Source organism: Mobula hypostoma, chromosome 13 (assembly GCF_963921235.1).
Source record: "Mobula hypostoma chromosome 13, sMobHyp1.1, whole genome shotgun sequence".
Taxonomy (NCBI): Eukaryota; Metazoa; Chordata; class Chondrichthyes; order Myliobatiformes; family Myliobatidae; genus Mobula; species Mobula hypostoma.
In genome coordinates this window covers 22,905,343-22,927,718 of record NC_086109.1, presented here as the reverse complement: position 1 = coordinate 22,927,718, position 22,376 = coordinate 22,905,343, and the positions used below count along the sequence as shown (strand labels likewise).

Sequence of the window (22,376 nt, the reverse complement as noted above, 5' to 3'; positions counted from 1 at the left end):
GTAGTGGACCCTGGCACAGAGCAAGCGCCCACCCACTGTGTAAGTCCGTAATTGTGCAGCACCTACATTATTTGCTCGCTAACAAGGTAGACTTGCAGATTTTAGTGTTCTTTATGATTAGTGTTTTCTGGTCATAGAAAAGATGCGCAGGATAAGAAATTTCACCATTGCTTGGAGCCCGAGTAGCCACTGCACCTGAGCACACCACCATCTTGTGAAGATGTAACAGTCTGAGCAACTATGTAGTGACATTTACACATGAAACTCAACAGCATTTTCCACTGGTTAACAACTGGATTCAGGACACCCTGGTTTAGCGTATAGTCAAGGGAAGCAAGGACCCACTAGCTTCTGCCCCTGCTCACTGAAGAGGTAATGTATAAATGTAAACTACAGGAGGAAATCTGGGTTAGGTAGAGTATGAGTTGATGTTTCCACTCATGCTGCCTCAGGACTGAGCATAAAACTATCTCGGATGTTGTGGTAAATATAAATTATTCGGATGAAAATAAGGAGGGATGATTAGTAAGTGTGCACTCGGCATGAAAGTTGGCAGCGTTGTGAATAGTGAGGAATGGTGTTCAAGAATTTGACAGGATATACACCAGTTAGAAATGTGGGCTGAGAAGTTGGAGATGGGGCTGAACCTGGACAAGTGTGAAGTTTTGCACTTTGTGCAGTTAAGTGTATGAGGAACACATGTGGTAAATGGCATGACCCTTGGGAGCACTGATTTAGGAACAGCTTCTTCCCCTCTGCCATCTGATTCCTAAATGGACATTGAACCCATGAACAATAACTCACTTTTTTATACAAGCAACACACATAAAAATTGCTGGTGAACGCAGCAGGCCAGGCAGCATCTATAGGAAGAGGTACAGTCGACGTTTTGGGCCGAGACCCTTCTTCAGGACTAACTGAAAGAAGAGATAGTAAGAGATTTGAAAGGGGGAGGGGGATATCCAACATGATAGGAGAAGACAGGAGGAGGAGGAATGAAGCTAAGAGCTGGAAAGTTGATTGGCAAAAGGGATATGAGAGGATCATGGGACGGGAGGCCTAGGTAGAAAGAAAGGGGGAGGGGGGAAAGCCCGGAGGATGGGCAAGGAGTATAGTGAGAGGGACAGAGGGAGAAAAAGAGAGAGAGAAAAAATATATAATAATAGTAAATAAATAACAGATGGGGTACGAAGGGGAGGTGGGGCATTAACGGAAGTTAGAGAAGTCAATGTTCATGCCATCAGGTTGGAGGCTACCCAGATGCAATATAAGTTGTTGTTCCTCCAACCTGACGTCGACTGTACATCTTCCTATAGATGTTGGCCTGCTGTGTTCACCAGCAATTTTTATGTGTGTCACTTTTTTATATATTATTTCTGTTTTTAATTTAACTATTTAATGTACATATATACTTGCTGTAATTGACTTAGTCATTTTTTTCTATATTATCATGTATTGTACTGCTGCCATTGTTAACAAATTTCATGACATATGCTGATGATATTAAACCTGATTCTGATATGAAAACTGGATTGTTTTCTCTAGAGCGTCAAAGGTTGAGGGGCCTGATAGCAGTATATAAAATTATTGGAAGCATAGATATGGTAGATGATAGCTATTTTCCAGACTGGAAATAAGTACCAATGGTTTACCAATAAGTTTAGTTGAGAGGGAGGCAAAGTTTAAAGGAATTTTATGTAGCAAGATCTTTACACAGAGTGGTAGATGCTTTGAATGCACTCAGGGGGTGTGGTGTAAGCTGATATGATGGGAACTTTTAAGAGCCTTTAAGCAAGCACATGAGCGGGCAGGGAATTGAGGGCTATAGGCTACATGCAGGCAGATATGTAGTTTAAATTGGCATCATGGTTGGTACATATGTGATGGGCTGAAGAACCTTTTCCTGAGCTGTACTGTACTGTCTCCTATGGCTTCTGGCTAATGCTGTCAAATATCCTGGTTACAAATATGTTAGATATTCTCTACTTGCAGTCAAACATCACAAGTAGAGAAAGAGTATGTTAACGTGGACTGTGGTAGTTGGCTGACTGTTCATCCTTTGGAATTATCACAGCAAATGTCATCACACAGACATTTTCCAGTCTGATGCATGAGAGTAACGGACTCAGTGGATAGTAGTGTGGTCAGCGGGAAGAAAAAGGATGCAAGTTTTGATTAAAGGGAAAGAAACAGGTTTCATTTCTATAGCAGATTCCACAATCTCAGAAAGCCCCAAAACATTTATAGTGCAGGAGTGGACTGAATGACAGTCTAGATTTTATGGTTAAGTCCCTAATCTCAAACTGAAGTTCAAATTCATTGTCATCGACCATATACATGTATACTGCCAAATGCAAAAAATGTTCTTCCAGAATAAGGTGCACAACACGGTATATGTACACAACACATAAAGTAATATTACCACAAATAAATGAACAAATAATAAAATATATTCCAGAAGATTGATATTTAGCATAAGGTGCATTCATGCCACAAGTCAAGAAGTTAACAGTACAATGCTACTAGTGCTTCATAAGTGATGAGTCCAGTCTTGAACTGTCAACTTGCTGATTTAGAGACAAAGGTACAAGTCACTGATCCACACTCAGACTGAATAAAAATCAACAGTACAATTCCTACTCTTCTCCTTCCCTTAAACCAGAGAGAGGGATTTCATTTGTAGTAGCTGGGTGGGGGGGGGGGGTGTTGCTGGAACAAGAGAAATAATGTTGTATTTCAGTTACACAGAGTCCAAATAAGGTTCTGGAGTCTGCGTGCAACTGGAGGCGTTGTATTTCAGGGTTTTGCACAGTTATGTAGATTTTAGCACAGCTTATGGAGTTCACTTTCGAAAAATAAAGTTACATAAAATAGGGCTGGCAGCATCTATGCAAAAGAGTACAGTCGACGTTTCAGCCTGAATCATCGACTGTACTCTTTTCCATAGATGCTGCCTGGCCTGCTGAGTTCCTCCAGCATTGTGTGTATGTTACTTGGATTTCTAGCATCTGCAAATTTTCTCTTTGTTATATAAAAATAGGTCTGCATTCCCTTGGCTTTAGATTGAGTTTTTATCAATATATTTGAAAAGTTAAGATTAGAATGGTTGGATCAAGAGATGTTGCTTCTTTCCAAATTAGCCATAATATTAAAATTAAAACCAGCACATTCAGATTAAACTTGAAAGCACTTTTTTCCAGAAATCTTGGAACAACTTTTCTCTGCTTCTCTGGGGTTGAAGGCCTGTCAGTGTGTGTGAGGGGATGGGTAGGAGGATGGGGAAGGGGCTTGTATTGTTGTCCTGTTTGTTCTGTTGATGCTTGTACTCTTTTACTGGATATTGTGGGCCAGCTATGTTGACGCCAGAATGTGTGGCGACACTTGCAGGCTGCCCTCAGCACATCCTTGGTTGTGTTGATTGTTAACGCAAACAACACATTTCACTGTAAGCTTGAATGTACATGTGGTAAATAAATCTGAATCTGAATTCTCTCACATCCCCTGACTTCTAACACCTATGATGCTTGAGTCGTTGGAAGTTTCAAGACTGAAGTTAATAGTTTCTTTGAGGACTAAAGAGCAGTTAAATGCTCTTATTGGAGGGATCTATGTCCAAGGTCATCAAACTCACAACACAAAGGTTCAGTTTACTCCTAACCGGTGGACTCCTGGAGATTGGTCCACCTGCTGTTGGAGGAGACTGATGAGGCAGCAGAGTTTGTCTGTGAATACTGAATACTGGTGATAATTGGCACCTTGGTGACAAAATGTGGAGGAGGGCAAAAATTCCTGTATTCCAAGGAAAGGAATAAATTGTCCTTTCTCTGGTGACTCATCCCTTATGGGCACTTAATGAACTGCATCAGTATGTTTGAGTAACCCTCCCATTATAAATAGGAAAACATACACCAAATAAAGCTCCCAGTAACTGATATATTTAGATTTCAGGGCAAGGTGCTGCTGATTCTAGGAATTTTGGTGTGTTTGAAACATTTCTGTTTTCATTGAAAACTTCGCAGTTTGAGAAGTATATGTTCTTTACCAACTAGTGGTAGGCAGGAACACAGCTCTTCAAGAAGAGTCAGTTAGTGACCTCTATTTTGTGCTGATGGTGGGAAGTTAATCTAATGGGTAAATTACTGGACTAGCAAGATGGACTAATAGTCCAGAGATCGGAATTCCAATTGCACTTTTGCAGCTGAATTTAAATTCAGTTGATAGTTTATAATTAAAAAAAAAGCCTTAATAACAATGAATACAGAACCACTGGAAGAACACAGAATCTGGTTTATTATCTCTGATATTTGTCATGAAATTTTGTTGTTTTGTGGCAGCAGTACAGTGCAATACATAAAAAGTACTATAAATTACAGTAAGAAAAATGTAAAAGTGCAAAAGAAGATCAAAATAATATGGTAGTGTTCATAGGTCCATGGAAAGTTCAGAAATCTGACAGTGGAAGTGAAGAAGCTGTTCCCAAAATATTGAGTATGGGTCTTCAGGCTCCCATGCCTCCTCATGATGATACAATGTGAAGAGGGCATGTCCTGGGTGGTGGGGGTCTTTAATGATGGATGCCACATTCTTGAGGCATTGCCTTTTGAAGCTGTCCTTGATGGTGGGGAAGCTAGTGCCCATGTAGGAGCTGGCTGAGTTTACAACCTTCTGCAGCTTTTTCCAATTGTTTGCATTGGCACCTCCGTACCAGATAACCAGTGCTCTTCATGGTACGTCAGCAGAAGTTTGCTTGAGTCAGTAGGTCAGGTAGCATATGTGGAAGCAGAGCAATATTCAACATTTTGGATCAAGACTGAAGAGTGTAAAAGGTAGAGAGTCAGTGTAATGAGAGGAGAGATGAGGCATGATGGCAGATGGAGCCAGGTGCGGAGAGGGGAAGGTAGATTTAGAGGTAGTTGTTATAAAGTGATAAATGCGAAAGTAAAGGGCTGCAGATTTTGGAATCTGATAAATAGAGAAAGTGATGAGTGGAATCAGATGAGGGAGGGATAATGGGCATATGGAACCAGTGAGGCAGCAGAGTGGTTAAATAATGGGTGATAGGCAGCTGGACTAAGGTGGGAGAGTTGGAAAATGTTGGTTAATGGAGATGAGGTGTTGAGGGTGGGTTTGGAAAAGGGTGGGGGGGGCAATGAGACAACCTAGGTGGATCAGAATTGGAGAGCAAGGAACACTATGGGTTACCTGAAATTAGAAAATTCAATATTCATAACCTTGGGTGCAGACAACCCATCTGAAATGTCCTCCTTTTTTCAGGAAATGGGGCTTCCCTCTTACTCTGGTTGATGGAGCCTTCATGCACCCAGCTTCATTTCCCACACTTGTTAGAATATAGAACAGTACAGTACAGGAACAGGCCCTTCAGCCTACAGTGTTGTGCTGAACTAATAAAACTAGTAATCAAATGCCTGATTAATCCCTTCTGCCTACATAATGTCCATATCATTCCTGCATAATACTTGCCCATCTTGAATACCTCTGTCAAATTTGCCTCCACCACCACCCCTAGCAGCACATTCTCGGCTCACCTTCCCCCATTTAGAACAGACATAGAGTTCCTTTGGTTCTAGCCTTTCACCCTATCAGTCTCTGCATTGTGGTTGGTTATTTCTATCAGTAGCTACACAATCTGATTCCTTTCTGTTTTCCACATTGTTCCTGTCCACCCTTCCCTATGCCTTACATTTCAACAACAGGAGGTGCAACACCTCCCTCACCACCATCCAGGAGCCTAAACAACCCTTCCAGGTAAAACAGAGACTCACATACCTCCTCCAGCCTTGTCTGTTGTATTCAGTGCTTGTGATGTGGCTACCTTTACGTTGGCAAGACAGCGTAGACAAGGTGACTGCTTTGCCAAGCACCCGTTCTCTATCTGCAGCGGATCGCTTGAGCTCTTGTTTGTATGTCATTTCAACTTCCCTTCCCAATCTCACACCGACTAGTCTGTCCAATGCACACAAAATGCTTGAGGAACTCAGCAGGTCAGGCAGCATCTATAGAATAGAGACCCATAGATGCTGGCTGGCCTGCTGGGTTTCTCCAGCATTGCATTGATTTCCAGTATCTGTGGACTTTCTCTTGTTTGTGATCTGACTAGTCTGTCCTCAGCTTTCTCCACTGCCATGGTGAGGCAAAATAGAAGAACAGTACCACGTATTCCACCTGGGTAGTCTACAACCAATCATATGAACATTACATTTTCCAATTTCAGGTAACCCATATCTCCTTTGTTCCTTTCTTTCTCCACCTGATTCACCCATGTTCTCACACCCCCCCTTCTTTTCAAATATTTCTCCCACCTGATTTCATTTGTGCATCATGCATGCACTTGGCCCACTAGATCTTCAACCAGTTCTCTCTAGTTCCATTTATCAGCTTCCTTACATACCAGATTCCACAATCTCCAACCCTTTGTCTCCATTCATCACCCTCTAGCCTCTGTACCTCCAGCCCCCCCCACTCAGATCCACCTGCCCATCATCTCCCTCTTCTCCTGATTCTACCTATTGCATGCCAGCTCCTGCCTCAGCAACCCCCCCCCCACCCCCACCCCGCAACTCTTTATAATGGAGATCTCCCATCTAGGTTTGAATCCTGACTCAGGATCTCAATTCAAAATGTTGACTATCACTCTGCCTCACTAGGTTGCTCCAGCAGTCTGTTATTTTTGCTCCAGATTCCAGCATTTGCAGTGTCTTGTGTCTACAAAACTACTTGTTTGTTGTAAAATCCTATCTAGTTCACTAATATACTTCAGGATGAAAGTTTGCTAGACTTACATTACTTTGATATAACTCTAGAACAGGGATTCCCAACCCTTTTTATACCTTGGACCTCTACTATTAACCAAGGGAACTCCTGGTTGGGAACCTCTGCTCTAGACCAATGATTTTAAGTGTTCCATGCAATGGCCAAGCAAAGCATTATGTTCAGTGTTAATAGGGATGGGTATGAAATGCTGGCTATACTGGCCTTACAAATATTTGTTGACAAAAATATTTTTAAAAAGCAAGTAAGAGTTCCTTTGGTAGCGATAAATGAAGAATTCACTGCCATTTCAAATGATTCTAGTAAGATTATATTGTCACGTCATATACATTAAAGCAGATGCTCCATGCCAGCATGTGGTTCGGTGGTAGCAGTTTCACTGACGTGTCACAAGGTCGTAGGTTCAAGATCCAGGTTTGTTCCTCATTATAGTGATGTGTTCAACCTCAGCACTCCCTCACTAGCACACCACTGCTCTGTCAGTCTAGATTACATGGTGCCACAAAATAGACTTGAAACCCAAGGGATGAAGGAAGCAATGAGAGAATGGATATGAAATTGACTGAGAGATGGAAATCACAGGAATAGCAAGTGGTTGGTTTTCAGACTGGAGTCTACAGTAGTGTTCCCCAGGGCTTACAATTAGGGCCAGTGCTCTTTTTGCTATTTATTATTAGTCTGTACCAGTGATGATGAAACTCAGAAATGTATGAAAGTGACAAGGAAATCAATAGACTTTGAGAAGACAGACAAAGATGAGCTTATGCAGAGAAGTCATATATTATTTGGGAGGACGAATTAAGAAGACACAATGTAAACTGAATTCTATAGTTTTTAAAGAATCATAGAAACTGAGATGTGTGGGTGTTTAATCCATTCAGAAGACTGTTATAAAGGTTATAAGACCTGTGTTTTGTAGAGCACAAAACCAAGGAAGTTATAAATAACTTTATAAATGACTGGTTAAGCTTTAGTTATAGTATTGCATCCTGCTGTGATCTGGAATACACTGTCTGAAAAAGCAGTGGAATAAAGATTCGACTGTAATGTTCAAAAGGGGAATGAATTTAATATTAGAGTAATATAACCTGAAATCCTTAGTCTTTGAAGACATCCACAAAACAGAGAAAAAAAGCCCAAAGAATGAATGACAGAAAATGTTAGAAACTCATGCACAAGCAACAGCAAAAGCATTCCCCCTCCCCCCACTTGCTCCAGCAAAAGCATCAACCCCGCCCCCCCCACCACCAACCATGCAAAGCCCCCAGAGACCATAATCTAGAGTCCATCAAAACATTTATTGTATACATGGGGAACGGGCAAGATGAATTAAACAATCTACCAGAGAGCTGCATGCCCAGGTTAGGGTATTTCACTCACTTGAATTCTCTAAGATTCTGTGAACTTGACTTGAAATGGGACGACGAGATAGGGACCAAAGTGATTCTATGTGTTGGCTAAATTATTAACTTTCTATTCAGTGCAGTATGAAGCTCATATAATTTGATTTTTGATTGCTTCAAGCATTGTGACTGTTTTATTTTCAGGCTCGGAATCGGAAGACTGTGGCAAGGATGTGAGGAAGAAAATTGAAACAATGCGGCTCATTAGAGAAGGTAATGATCTGGAAGAGTGAAGGGTAAGGATGGGGACTGATAAGATGCTGAATTAGAGGAATTGACATAAAGGCATTTCCCCACTCCCAACTTTCTTTATGTAGTGTCTACGTGTACTAGCTATTTCACCTCTGTTTCAGATATGCCAATCTTTGGTCACTGTCCAGCCCATGATGAGTTCTTCCTTGTGGTGTGTAACCAGTGTGGACAAGTAGTTAAACCTCAGGCATTTCAGATGCACTGTGGTAAGTCATTTTGTAACTGAGCATCTTTGGGTCATAATAAGAAGACAGAAGAAAGTATATATCTATTAGATCTGATAACCCAGAGGCACATATTGTTAAAGCATCATATCGGTTCAGCTGACACCTCACTGGAAATGTGTTCATGTAATACGTGTTTTGAATGTTATGTAATTGAGAATAAAACTTGTTTAAATCTGACTGTTAGATATATGGGTTATGACCGAAGAGAAAAAAATGGCTGGAGTTGTCCTAGCACTTCAGTGCAAGAGTGTTCATTAGGTATATCAAAAAACAAAAATTAGCAAAAATAGTGAAAAGTAAACTGTCAATATTTACAAAAAGGTATCTACCAGAAAACATAATAACAGCTTCAAACTTTACATAAGAACATAAGAAATAGGAGCAGGAGTAGACCATCTGGCCCATTGAGCCTGCCCCGCCATTCAATAAGATCATGACTGATCTGTCCGTAAACTCAGCTCCATCTACCTGTCTTTTCCCCATAACCCTTAATTCCCTTACCATGTAAAAACTTATCTAACTGTTTCTTAAATATATTTTGTGAAGAAGCCTCAACTGCTTCCCTGGGCAGTGAATTCCACAGATTCACCGTTCTCTGGGAAAAACAGTTTCTCCTCATCTCCATCCTAAATCTTCTCCCCTGAATCTTGAAGCAATGTCCCCTAGTTTCAGTCTCACCTACCAATGGAAACAACTTTCCTACTTCTATCTTATCTATCCCTTTACTTTGTCCAGAGTGAACTCCTGACAGTTCCGATCTCTCTCTTCCACTGAAAGTGATCTGCCCCGTTTTCTCTTAGACACCAGGACAGACCATCTTTAATTACCCACGGAGTTAACTTACGACTACACATGAATTAAAATATGATGTATCCCACAATGTAGTTACAATCATATTACAAAATAAACAGAAGTGTCTACCTTATGTACAGTATACAAACAACGCATACACATTTACTCATCCCCATTACTAAAGAACTGGAATATTGCACTGTGTATGGTGGGAAAGGCACCATAAAGCCGACACGAGCACATCAGCTCAGTATAGGACCCATTATGAGGATGTATCGGGAAGTAAATGAAGTGTGTATACTCAGCAGAATGACAAGGCAATTTGTGTGTGTGTGTGTGTGTAAACGTGCATGTGTAAGGAATGATGTTACCGAGGGCTCTCCATCACACTGACATTGACCATTTTGGATCCTTTTGTGCCATTCTGGAAGTTTGACAGCCTTCAAAGGCACAAGTCACCCTTCGACTCCTTATGTGAATATTACAACAGTTACGTATGGAATGATTTTGTTGCATTTTTGGAGCATTGAGGAGGAACTCTGACCATGCTGTTGTGTGAGCAGCTGTGGTTGGGAACTCCTGGGACAGCATTGGGAAGACTAGACAACTTTTGACTGAGACTGCTACCAGTTAAGTCCCTTCATTTGTCTAGAATCATTTGGATGCATTGCACCTCCGTCAACTCCCATCACAGGACTCCAATGTCCCAATTCCTCTTCAGCCACAGGGTCTTTGCTGGCCATCCCAACCACACTGGGCATTCCCCCTGACTGAACACAGCCTTACAGTGAAGTACCGTTTTGCTCACCTTTTTTGTACATGGTCAATTTTTAATGAAGGAAACTTGGCAACATCCGTTCAAGTTGCACCTACAGTAGTCATTTGAAACTTGTTGCTGTGATCATCGAGCATTCATTAGGATGAATTTCTAGGCCGCTTTGTCGTTGCTTTTAAAATAATAGGCATGGTGGGTACCTCTGAGGGCATTATGAGTTATATTGATGAGGGTCTGTAATCATGTATAGGCTTGAGCAAGGTACAAATGATGGGGCTCCTTTTCAAAGGACATTAGTGAACTGGTTGGACTTTGACGTACCCACAATTTCATAATCACTTTTCCTGCAACTTTATATTTCCAGAATATTATTTAGTAGATCTGTAGTTCAGAATCTTGAGATATTCCAAAGCTTTTACAAGTAATACAGAGCAGATATTGCAGTAATGTTAAAAAAAAATGACGTAATGGAGCTTAGAAAAATAGAGGGCTATGCACTAGGGAAATTCAAGGCAGTGTCTAGAGTAGGTTACAACATTGTGGGCCGAAGAGCCTGTAATGTGCTGTAAATTTCTATGTTCTGTTCAGTTCTAGACAATACTAAGATAGTTGGAGGGGCAGATAGTGTTGAGGAAGCAGGGAATTTACAGGACAGATGAGAGGAGTGGGTGAAGAAGTGGCAGATGGAATACAGTGTAGGTAAGTGTATAGTCATGCACTTTGATAGAAGGAATAAAGGCATGGACTATTTTCTAAATGGAGAAAATTCAGATATCTGAGGTGCAAAGGGACTTGGGAGTCCTCATGCAAGTTGAGTCAGTGGTAAGGAAGGCAAATGCAATGTTAGCATTCATTTTGAAAGGACCAGAATATAAAAGCAAGAATGTAATGCTGAGGCTTTATAAGGCATTGGTCAGACCATACAAGGAGTATTGTAAGCAATGTTGGGTCCTTTATCCAAGAAAGAATGTGCTGGTATTGGAGACAGTCCAGAGAAGGTTCACGTGAATAATTCCGGGAAAGAAAAGGTTAATCTATGAGAAGCATTTGATGGCGCTGGGCTTGTACTCACTGGAGCTTAGAAGAATGAGGGGGGGATCTCATTGAAACGTATCAAATACTGAAAGCCTAATTACAGTGAATGTGAAGAGGATGTTTCCTATAGTAGGGAAGTTTATGACCAGGAGACACAGCCCCAGAATACAATGAATTTCGTTAACCAGAGGGAGAAGGCAGGAGAATGGGGTTGAAAGCGATAATGAATCAGCCATGATGGAATGGCAGAGCAGACTCAATGGGATGAATGGTCAATTTCTGCTCCTTTGTCTTATGGTCTAATGATCGGATTGTGCACACCAGGTTGTCACTAACAACAATGTTATAATGAGCATTTTATTGTTTATAAAATAATATAATTTGCAGTATTAATAGCAGCCATGTCACTGAGGAGATCTCCACCTTCTGTTCAGAATACTGCCATAGTGCCATTTATGGCCCATCGGAGAGTTTTGCGAAAATGCTGTCTCTGGCAGTGTTGTACTCTGGCAAAACTGTGTGTGCCAGGAAGTATTAGCATGAAGTGCGTCCTCAGATGAGCTTGAATCACAGACGGTTTGACTCGAGCAAACAAACTACCCATAGAACCAAGGGAAAAAATTAAACCTAGGTTTGCTCTTGATGGTACTTGATTTCCACTTTATGTGTCTAACGTGAAATCTCTAATTTGAGAATCTTAAATAGGTTCAATTTCTTGCAGAGAGAAGACACGGATCTCTGAACAAACTGTCAGCACGAAAAGCTCCTGCCTTGAATTCCCCAAACTCCATTCTGCAGAAATCGCGATGCAACAGTGTTCAAACTGCAGTTACCTCCAACCATGGCACCAGATCCTCGAAAGAGAAGCTGCACAGCCCTGGTAACAAGGTGCTACAGTTAGATGTGCCTTCAAAGGGACCAAAAGAAAATCTGTGGTAATTTAGTTTTCTTTTTGACCTTTAATCCAATAGGGGGAAAATACTACTAGTTTTCTAAATTAAAGCAGCTCATGTTTATTATACTATAATCATGGATGAAGAACTCACCATTGATGGTAAACTGGGATTATTTTCCTAAGAACATTAAAGTTTAAGGGTAGATTTAATGCAACTAATGAAAAGTATTGTTAGAGTAGATAAGGGGAACTGATTCTAGAAACAAGAACCAGATTACACAGTAAATTATAATCTAGGAGTGGTCAGCTATTCAGGCAGCATCTTTGGAGAAATCAGCCAAGTTGGTTCTCCAAGTTGATGACGTATCACCAGAATTGGAAAAAGCAAGAAAACATCTATATTTTAAATTGCAGAGAAAGATGGAGAGAAGTGTGTAATAAGAGACTGAAAAAAAATCAGTGACACACATGTTGTTGAAGGCGTTTGCAGAGTTATCTGATCAGAGGAAAACGAGAACAAAGGATAGAGAGAAAATATTGGAATAGTGAGATCCAGAACAAAACAGTTGCTAGAAATATGAAACAGAAGGGAGAAGCGGAAAAACCAGGCAGGTCAGCCAGCCTGTGAATACAGAAGCTGAGTTAACATTGCAAATTGGTCTTCAGCACTGGCCAGTTCTGTTACAAACTAGAAAGCTGTTTATCTGAAACTGTTATCATGGATGTTGCAACCCAAGATGCTGCTTCTGCAGCATTTCCTGTGTTTTGTTGGAACTGTAATAAGAAGAAAGAGATCAGAGTGGGACTGTAATGGAAAAATTAAGGCAACATATAACTGGGATACCTTTGTGGATTGACTTGGAGATGTTCTGCAAAGTAGAGAAGTTGGGTAGAGAGCCAGAAAGAAAACTTTTATCCATGAATTTTGATCTGGAATAACTGCTTGAAAACATAGTGGGATCATATTCAATTAGTACTTTCAAACAATAAGTATGTGAGGTCAAAAATATTGGTAGGACTATGGGGAAAGAGCAGGAGGTGGGACTATTTGGATATCCCTTCTTAATTGTCAGCATATGTTCATTGGACTAGATAGTCTCCTGTGTTGTAGGTTCCCAGTGACGTTGATAAGTAGTAGTTTTTGGTGACTCTTCCAAGCTATCTCTGAAAGTAATTTGCAGATTTGGAGCTAATAAATGAACTCAGCTGGCCCTGGAGGGACAGAAAGTTGCCATGCTGGAAAATAGTATGTTTACCTTTATTGTAAGAAGATTTGAGTGTAAGTAAACATGTCTTATTGAAATTGTATAGGACTCTGGTAAGACCACACTCAGAATATGGTTAACCTAGCCAAAGAAGGATGTAATTGGAACCAAACTTCTAAAGAAAGTTCACCATATTGAGTCATAAAATGATGCGATTGACCCATGAGGACAGATCAAGCAGGCTGGGCATATGCGCTGTGGAGTTCTGTAGAAGAGAAGTAATCTCACTGACATACAAAATTCTAATGGAGCTCAATGGGAGATGTACAGGTGATCTTTCTGTTGGCTAAACATTCAAGAACAGAGGTCGCAGTCTAAAAATAATGCCAAGGTCCTTCAGGATTTAGCTGAAAAGAAATTCTTCACCCAGACATACGGAGTCTCTGGATTTCTTTATCCAAGAGGGCTGCAAAGGCTCAAATATGTTCAAGACAGAGACTGATAGATTTTTGGATATTAAAGAAGTTTAGAGATATGGAATCAGTACAGGAATGTGATGCTGAAGTAAAAGATTGGGTTAATCTAATTCAATACCAGAGCAGGCTTAAGGGGCGAGGAATCCTAATTCAATGTCTAGTTTTGAGGATTGATGTACCCACTGTGAGCCAGTCACACGTTTGACTATTGGTGCCGTTGCCATAGAGTTAAGCAGCACAGAGATGGGTTTTTCAGCCCACTTGTTCCTGCTGACCAAGATATTTATCCAAGCTAGTCCTATTTGCTTATGTTTGGCCCCTATTGCTCTAAATCTTTTCTATTCATGTACTTCTCCAAATATATTTAAAACTGTAATTGCATCCATGCCTCTGGCAGCTCATTCCTCATACAATCAATCCTCTCTGTGAATAAATTACATCTGTGTTCCTTTTAAATTTTTCCCCCTTCTCCTTATACCTATGCCCTCTAGTGTTATACTCCCCTACCCTGTGACTATCCAACTTATATGCACCCCTTATGGTTTTATTTAAAGCTGTCACCCTCCTTCACTCCAGGGCTAAAAGCTCCAGTTTATACATTGTGTTTGAGCCTGAACCTAACCTTGCCCTTCTATCATGTGGATGAACTACAGAGCCACAAAGTTTACTCTACACTGTCTGGTATGGAGAGGCCACTGCTGAGGATTGAAAAAGCTACAAAGGGTTTTAAACTCAGCCAGCTCCATCAAGGACATCTTTAACAGGTGATGTCTCAGAAAACTGCCATCCATTATTAAGACCATAAGACAGAGGAGCAGAAGTTGGCCATTCGGCCCATCGAGTCTGCTCCGCCATTTTATCATGAGCTGATCCATTCTCCCATTTAGTCCCACTCCCCCACCTTCTCACCATAACCTTTGATGCCCTGGCTACTCAGATACCTATCAATCTCTGCCTTAAATACACCGAATGACTTGGCTTCCACTGCTGCCCGTGGCAACAAATTCCATAGATTCACCACCCTCTGACTAAAAAAAATTCTTCGCATTTCTGTTCTGAATGGGGGCCCTTCAATCCTTAAGTCATGCCCTCCCGTACTAGACTCCCCTGTCATGGGAAACAACTTTGCCACATCCATCTGTCCATGCCTTTCAATATTTGAAATGTTTCTATGGGGTCTCCCCTCATTCTTCTAAACTCCAAGGAATACAGTCCAAGAGCGGACAAACGTTCCTCATATGTTAACCCTCTCATTCCTGGAATCGTTCTAGTGAATCTTCTCTGTACCCTCTCCAACGTCAGCACATCCTTTCTTAAATAAGGAGACCAAAACTGCCCACAGTACTCCAAGTGAGGTCTCACCAGCACCTTATAGAGCCTCAACATCACATCCCTGCTCCTATACTCTATTCCTCTAGAAATGAATGCCAACATTGCATTCGCCTTCTTCACTACAGACTCAAACTGGAGGTTAACCTTAAGGGTATCCTGTACGAGGACTCCCAAGTCCCGTTGCATCTCCGAACTTTGAATTCTTTCCCCATTTAAATAATAGTCTGCCTGTTTATTTTTTCTGCCAAAGTGCATAACACTTTCCAACATTGTACTTCATTTGCCACTTCCCTGCCCATTCTTCCAATCTATCCAAGTCTCTCTGCAGACTCTCCGTTTCCTCAGCACTACCGGCCCCTCCACCTATCTTCGTATCGTCAGCAAACTTAGCCACCCATCACCCAGGACAGGGGTTCTGAATGTAGTCCCAAAAGCAGCTGACCTCTCACTCACTGCACCAGTGATTCAGAATGGTAAAGGTGAAAGACTACCAATGCTGGAAGAACCATTAAGGACCCCCATCACCCAAGATATGCCCTCTGTGCATTGCTACCATCACGGTGGAGTTACAGGACCCTGAAGACTACCTCACAATGTTTGCTCTCCATTTGAATGACTTATTTATAGTATATATTATAACTAATTTATTCTTATTGTAATTTATAGTTTTTTTTCAACGTATTTCTACTGCAAAACAACAAATTCATGATATATATCAGTGATATTAAACCTGATTCTTGTTCTGATTCAAAGAGCTATAGGGTTAAAGTGAGCTATGCTGCTCGTTGTAGAAAGCCTGTTCTCCGCTCCTCCCATCAGACTTTCTCTTGGAAACTGAACAAAAGAGAATACTTAACGTCAGGCTTAGCTGCAGTTTCGCCATCTGGGTGAATAGCCATACACTCCTGCCATGGAGATTTAGGCAAAAACAGGTCTGGATTGAATGGGATGATTGGATTTATTCCTTAACTTCCTCTCTTCTCTTCCAGCTTGTTTGTTCCTGTGGTGAACCTGGAAAAGATCCCATCTCTTGGAAAGACAGAGAGCTCATGCATCAAACTGACCGCCAAGCCTCCTGCTGCTTCTCCCTCCTCTCCTGAACCCATCTCACCATCTGAGAAACCCAGCCCGGCCCCTGTCCTTGATTCGTCAGCAAAGACAGGGGTTCTGAATGCAGTCCCAAAAGCAGCTGACCTCTCACTCACTGCACCAGTGATTCAGAATGGTAAAGGTGAAAGATTACCAATGCTGGAAGAACCAGCATTCAGTAACAGGAGGAACAACCATAAAGTCCACAGGAGAGTAATGGGTGAGTATAAAATTGAGTCCTGCACCTTATTCTTCCAAAGCTAGTAATGTAAGGAATGGCCAAAGACACAATTGGTGAATAGACATGGAGGAGACTGATGGTAAATGGGAAGTTGAATACTGTATTATTGGTGATATTTGAGATTGGCTTGAATTACGTATTTTATTCTCCAGCTTTAAGATAGAGTTCAGTGACTTTTGTGCTGCAAGTGGAATGGTTTTCCATTTCCTGCACTCTCACAATGAGCTTGTGGTTGATTCCCAATTGTGGGTTGGGTGTTGTGTAATGAACCAGATTTGATTAGGGAGCCTAAGGTAAAGGCACTCTTAGGAGACGGTGATCATAATATCATAGAATTCACCCTGCAGGTTAAAAGGGAGAAGATAAAGTCAGATATATCAGTATTACAGTGAAATAAAGGGAATTACAGAAGCATGAAAGAGGAGCTGACCAAAGTTGATTGGAATGGGACACTAGTAGGGATGACAGCAGAACAGCAATGGCTGGACTTTCTGGGGCCAGTTCGGAAGGTGTAGGATAGATACATCCCAAAGATGAAGGAGTACTCTAAAGGGAGGATGAAGCAACTGTGGTTGAAGGGAATTCAAATATAGCATAAAAGCAGAAGGAGGGCATATAATATAGCAAAAATTAATAGCGCTTAAGAAGGTTGGGAAACTTTTAAAAACCAACAGAAGGCAACTAAAAAAGTCATAAGGAGAGAAAAGATTAAATATGAAGGAAGTGAGCTAATAAAATAAAAGGATACCAAAGTTTTTTTTTCAGTTATACAGCATAAAGAGTAAAAGAGAAGTGAGAGTGGATATCGGACTGCTGGAAGATGACGCTGGAGAGGTAGTAATTCACAAAGAAATGGCGGACTAATAAGTACTTTATGTCAGTCATCACTGTGGAAGGCACTAACAGTATACCAGAAATTCAGGAGTGTCAAGGGGAGAAGTGAGTGCATTTGCTATTACTAATGAGAAGGTGCTTGGGAAGCTGAAAGGTCTGAGAGTAGATAAGTCATCTGGACCAAATGGACTACAGCTCAGAGTTCTGAAGGAGGTAACTGAAGAGATTGTGGAGGCATTAGTAATGATCTTTCAAGAATCACCAGATTCTGGAATAGTTCTGTAGGACTGGAAAATTGCAAGTATCGGTTCATTCTTTCGGAAGGGATGGAGGCAGAAGAAAGGAAATTATATGCCAGTTAGCCTGACTTCAGTGGTTGGGAAGATGTTGGAGTCTATTATAAAGATGAGGTTTTGGGGCACTTGGAGGCATATGATAAAATAAGCCAAAGCAGGCATGGTTTCCTTAAGGGGAAATCTTGCCTGACAAATCTGTTGGAATTCTCTGAGGAAATAACAAGCAGGATGTTGTTTACTTGGATTTTCAGAAAGCCTTTGAGAAGGTGCCACACATCAGGCTGTTAAACAAGTTAAGAGCCTGTGGTATTACAGGAAAGATACTAGTATGGATAGAAGATTGTATGACTGGTAGAAGGCAAGGAGAAGGAATAAAGGGGGCTTTTTCTAGTTGACTGCCAACGACTAGTTGTGTTCTGCAGGGGTTGGATGGCTTCTTTTCATGTTATAGGTTAATGATTTTGATGACAGAATTGATAGCTCTGTGGCTAAGTTTGTGGATGGTACAAAGATAGGTGGAGGGGCAGGTAGTGTCGAGGAAGCAAGGAGTCTCCAGAAGGACTTAGAGATATCAGGAGAATGGGCAAAGAAGTGGCAGATGGAATAAGGTGATGTAAGTTTAGACTACTTTCTAAATGGGGAGAAAATTCAGAAATCAGAAGTGCAAAGGGACTTGTGAGTCCTTGTGTAGGATTCCATAAAAGTTGACTTGCAAGTTGAGTTGGTGGTAAGGAAGGTAAATACAATGTTATTCATTTTGAGAGGACCAGAATATAAAAGCAAAGATGTAATGCTGAGGCTTTATAAGGCTTTGTCAGAATGCACGGAATATTGTGGGAGTGTTTTGGGTCCCTTATCTAAGAAAAGATGTGCTGGTATTGCAGATAGTCCTGAAGAGGTTGATGAGAATGATTCTGGAAATGAAAGGGTTAATGCTTGATGACTCTGGGCCTGTACTCACTGGAGGTTAGAAGAATGAAGGGGAAATCTCACTGAAACCTATCAAATATTGAAAGGCTAGATTGAATGGATTTAGAGAATGTTTCCAGTAATGGGGGAGTGCAGCACCAGAGAGCACAGCCTCAGAATAGAGCGATATCCCTGTAGAACATAAATGAGGAGGAATTTCTGTAGTCAGAGAGTGGTGAATCTCTGGATTTCATTGCCACAGAGAGCGAAGTCAAGTCATTGGGTATATTTAAAGCGGAGGTTGATAGGTTCTTGATTCGTAAGGGCATCAAAAGGTTCCAGGGAGAAGGCAGGAAGATTGTGTTGAGAGGGATAATAAATCAGCCATGATGGAATGGTCTAATTCTGCTCCTCTATCTTACTGTCTCAAAACCTACTACTTTAATTGAGGTTTTTTTTTTAAACATTGATCAAGGTTTGATTAATACTTCATTGAAGGGCCATTGGACATTTTTACCGTTTTCAAAAGCTACATGAATACATTGTATCATAATAGCATTCAGGTCCAGTGGAATATTATGAAGCTATTGAAAAATACTGACATCCATAAGCCCATCACCCCTACTGGGCCATAGGCCGCTGACTGCAGCTAACTAGAGTGCTCCATGCTAGGGCTGTCTTTCAAGTTGTCCCCAGATGTGGCCCATCTTTGAAGATCCTTCCTCCTCCAGGGAGGGGTATTTGGAGCTTCTGTTAGTATTTCTGTAGCACTGGGTTTTTACAGGATAGGTTTGCTGGCCCCATGCCCAACCCTCCTTCCTTTGCAGGCAGGTGAGGGACCGTCCATGGCAGAGTTATTGAAGACTCCCTAGTTTAAATAATCTCAATCCATTCTTTAAAAGGTCTTGTTTCCTGCTGTGTAAATTTATTTTATATTTTAAAATAAAATGTCTGGGAAAGCATCTTAGACTTAACTTGAATCTCTCTTCGTTCTAAAAGTGCTGTAATAAGTGTTTCTGTATGGGGAAATGAAGTCCTAAGGTACCTTGGGGCCTTTAACAGGAAACATCTGTCATACCACATAACCTCTACCTAATCTCTCAACAGAGAAAGAAAGTGACCTCAATAAACACTGCGGAGTCATGGATCCAGAGACCAAGAAGCACTGCACTCGTTCATTAACTTGTAAGGTAACTTTTAAACCCCCCCCCCCCCCAACCACCACCACCACCACCACCACCTCTGTAGCCCCCAACTTTGTATTTGTTTTATTTCCGTCAGGCAAAATTTCAGGACAGCCCATTGTTGAATTTTAAAAGGCTAGACATAGGATTTTTGACTAGAAATAAAACAAAATGTGTATGTTGAGTGTAGTAGTAACTTTTATGGAATTAATACAGTAGATAATAAAATAAAAGTTTTCTTGACTTTGTAACTAACTCTTGGTCTGTGAGATCTGGTTTCAGTTCCCTGAGGGGTTAAAGAGGAATTTTCCAAAGTATTTTTTCCCTTATAGTGGCCCTGGGCTTTATTACCTCAGGCGATGACAATGAAGGGAGGCAGTATTCGACAATGCTCCAGTCATTATAGTGCGGAACAGATTTGATGGAGCAGCCGGTCTTTTCTTGCCTCTGGGCTTTCCATGTTTTGCTGTTGCACCAGGCGGGAGTAATGGAAGTGACTCATCCTTCAATCCAATAGGGATTAAAACCTGGCTGGTTTGGAGCCTAAATATTAAACTGTTCTGAATCTGAAAACCAAGCTACTGCATGCTTTAATGCTACAACCCAGATAATTAACTGCATTTTGTTTGAAATGCACCCCCACCCTGGGGTGTTCCCTTGGTGCTGATTGACTAATGTGGTAATGCATTTCCAATGTTCCTGATCTGAGAGGACAGTGTTCTTTTGGTGTGGCTCGTCTGTGTGTGCAGCAGTCCCGTGAGGTTGCCTGGTTGACTATGTAGTGTTCTCTTGGAGCTATCTCATAGTCATAGTCATAGTCATAGTCATACTTTATTGATCTCGGGGGAAATTGGTTTTCATTACAGTTGCACCATAAAGCACAATAGTAATAAAACCATAAATAGTTAAATAGTAATATGTAAGTATGTAAATTGAGCCAGGAAATAAGTCCAGGACCAACCTATTGGCTCAGGGTGTCTGACCCTCCAAGGGAGGAGTTGTAAAGTTTGATGGCCACAGGCAGGAATGACTTCCTATGATGCTCTGTGTTGCATCTTGGTGGAATGAGTCTCTGGCTGAATGTACTCCTGTGCCCACCCAGTACATTATGTAGTGGATGGGAGACCTTGTCCAAGATGGCATGCAACTTGGACAGTATCCTCTTTTCAGACACCACCATCAGAGAGTCCAGTTCCATCCCCACAACATCACTGGCCTTATGAATGAGTTTGTTGATTCTGTTGGTGTCTGCTACCCTCAGCCTGCTGCCCCAGCACACAATTTTTGGTGCAGTGTGCACTCTTGTGTGATAAGATGGAATCTTGACCTCACATCCACCTCATTGTGGCCTTTCACCTTATTGTCTGCCGGCACAGCACTTTCTCTGTAGTATTATATTCTGTACTGATTTATTGCTTTTCCCTTGTGCTACCTCGATGTACCAAAGTGGTGAAGTGATCTGCATGGATGGCAGACAAAACAAAGTTTTTCACTGTACCTCATTATATGTGACAATATTAAACCAACTGCCATTGACTGTGAATTGCCTGTCCAGTGGAACAGTCCTCTCTGCACTGTCTCTTCGACAAGTCATTGCTGCCTCAAGAGTACACTGTGCAATGGACCCTCATACCTGCTGATGTATGTGGGCCCCAATACTGGCATTGCTGTGATTTGTAAGGTCTTTGTTATAAAATCCCACATGGATTTGCTAGTTTCTCCAGTTCTTTAACTCTCCAAGATCCTTGGACTCCTTCCTAAATTGATTTACACACTCCCACATCATTCCACCAGTGGCAGAAATTTCTTCATCTGGCAAAGTCCTGAGCCCTGAAATTTCCTCTTGCAACTTCAAAGCCTTTCTACCCTTCTCTTTGCAGCTTGCTGTCCAATATTTATTCCTGTGAAGATTGTGACCATGTTTTCCTCTGCAATATAAAATCAGATTGTTCTGCCCGTTGCTTCCATCATATTGTCAACCGATGCTAAACCTGTCGTCTTTCGTCCTGTTAGACACACTCACTGACTCAGAGGAGGAATGTGCTCGGGCGGCGGCTGGCATTTGATGAGTTGTTGGCAGAACATCGGGCAAGCTTGAAGAACAAGGAAGGTGGTAGAGAGAAAAAGCAGCAAGCTAAAGAGGCAGTGACACATTCCCCTGTGCAGGAAACGACCGCTGGAGGCTGGGCTTCGGTGATGGCAGGAATCTCCCTGAGCCACACAAAGCCTGCCGGCTGTTCCGTCTCAAGGTATGATCTAAATTCCTAGCGTTCATGGGCACCCATTGGCTCTCTTGGGATATAGGTGTTTACTGGGAGGGTGGGAGAACAGTGATAAAGCAGATGTTTCTTCCTCTGATGGGGGAGTCTAACACAAGAAACAGCTTAAACTTAAAGCCAAATGTGAAATCAGAAAATGCATTCCATGGCAAACTTTAGTTAAAATCTCGAACTGACTTTCCCAGAATACTGGATACAAGAGGTTAATTGGAGTTTTCAGTGTTGTCGGGTGGGATTTTAACGAGCTGATAAACCAGTTGTGATACGAGTCAGCATAGTCTTGTTTAGTGGTAAGGGCTTTTGGTTCTATCTAATTATGATATTGTATATTAAATATATTTATTAAAATAAAGTAACACAAAT

At 41.4% G+C, this 22,376-nt stretch overlaps 1 protein-coding gene across 2 annotated transcripts in view; it reads left to right on the top strand.

Moving 5' to 3' along the window:
* The window catches only part of LOC134355489 (ataxin-7-like protein 1), a 55,602-nt gene that overhangs the window by 13,375 nt on the left and 19,851 nt on the right, over window positions 1–22,376 (top strand). The window contains exons 2-7 of one of the 2 annotated variants that reach the window (XM_063065446.1): window positions 8,337–8,405; window positions 8,546–8,650; window positions 11,995–12,208; window positions 16,171–16,490; window positions 19,658–19,740; window positions 21,748–21,983. In XM_063065446.1, coding sequence (XP_062921516.1) covers window positions 8,337–8,405; window positions 8,546–8,650; window positions 11,995–12,208; window positions 16,171–16,490; window positions 19,658–19,740; window positions 21,748–21,983 — 1,027 coding nt within the window. The remainder of the gene's footprint in view (window positions 1–8,336; window positions 8,406–8,545; window positions 8,651–11,994; window positions 12,209–16,170; window positions 16,491–19,657; window positions 19,741–21,747; window positions 21,984–22,376) is intronic. The other variant, XM_063065448.1, reaches the window with a different exon arrangement.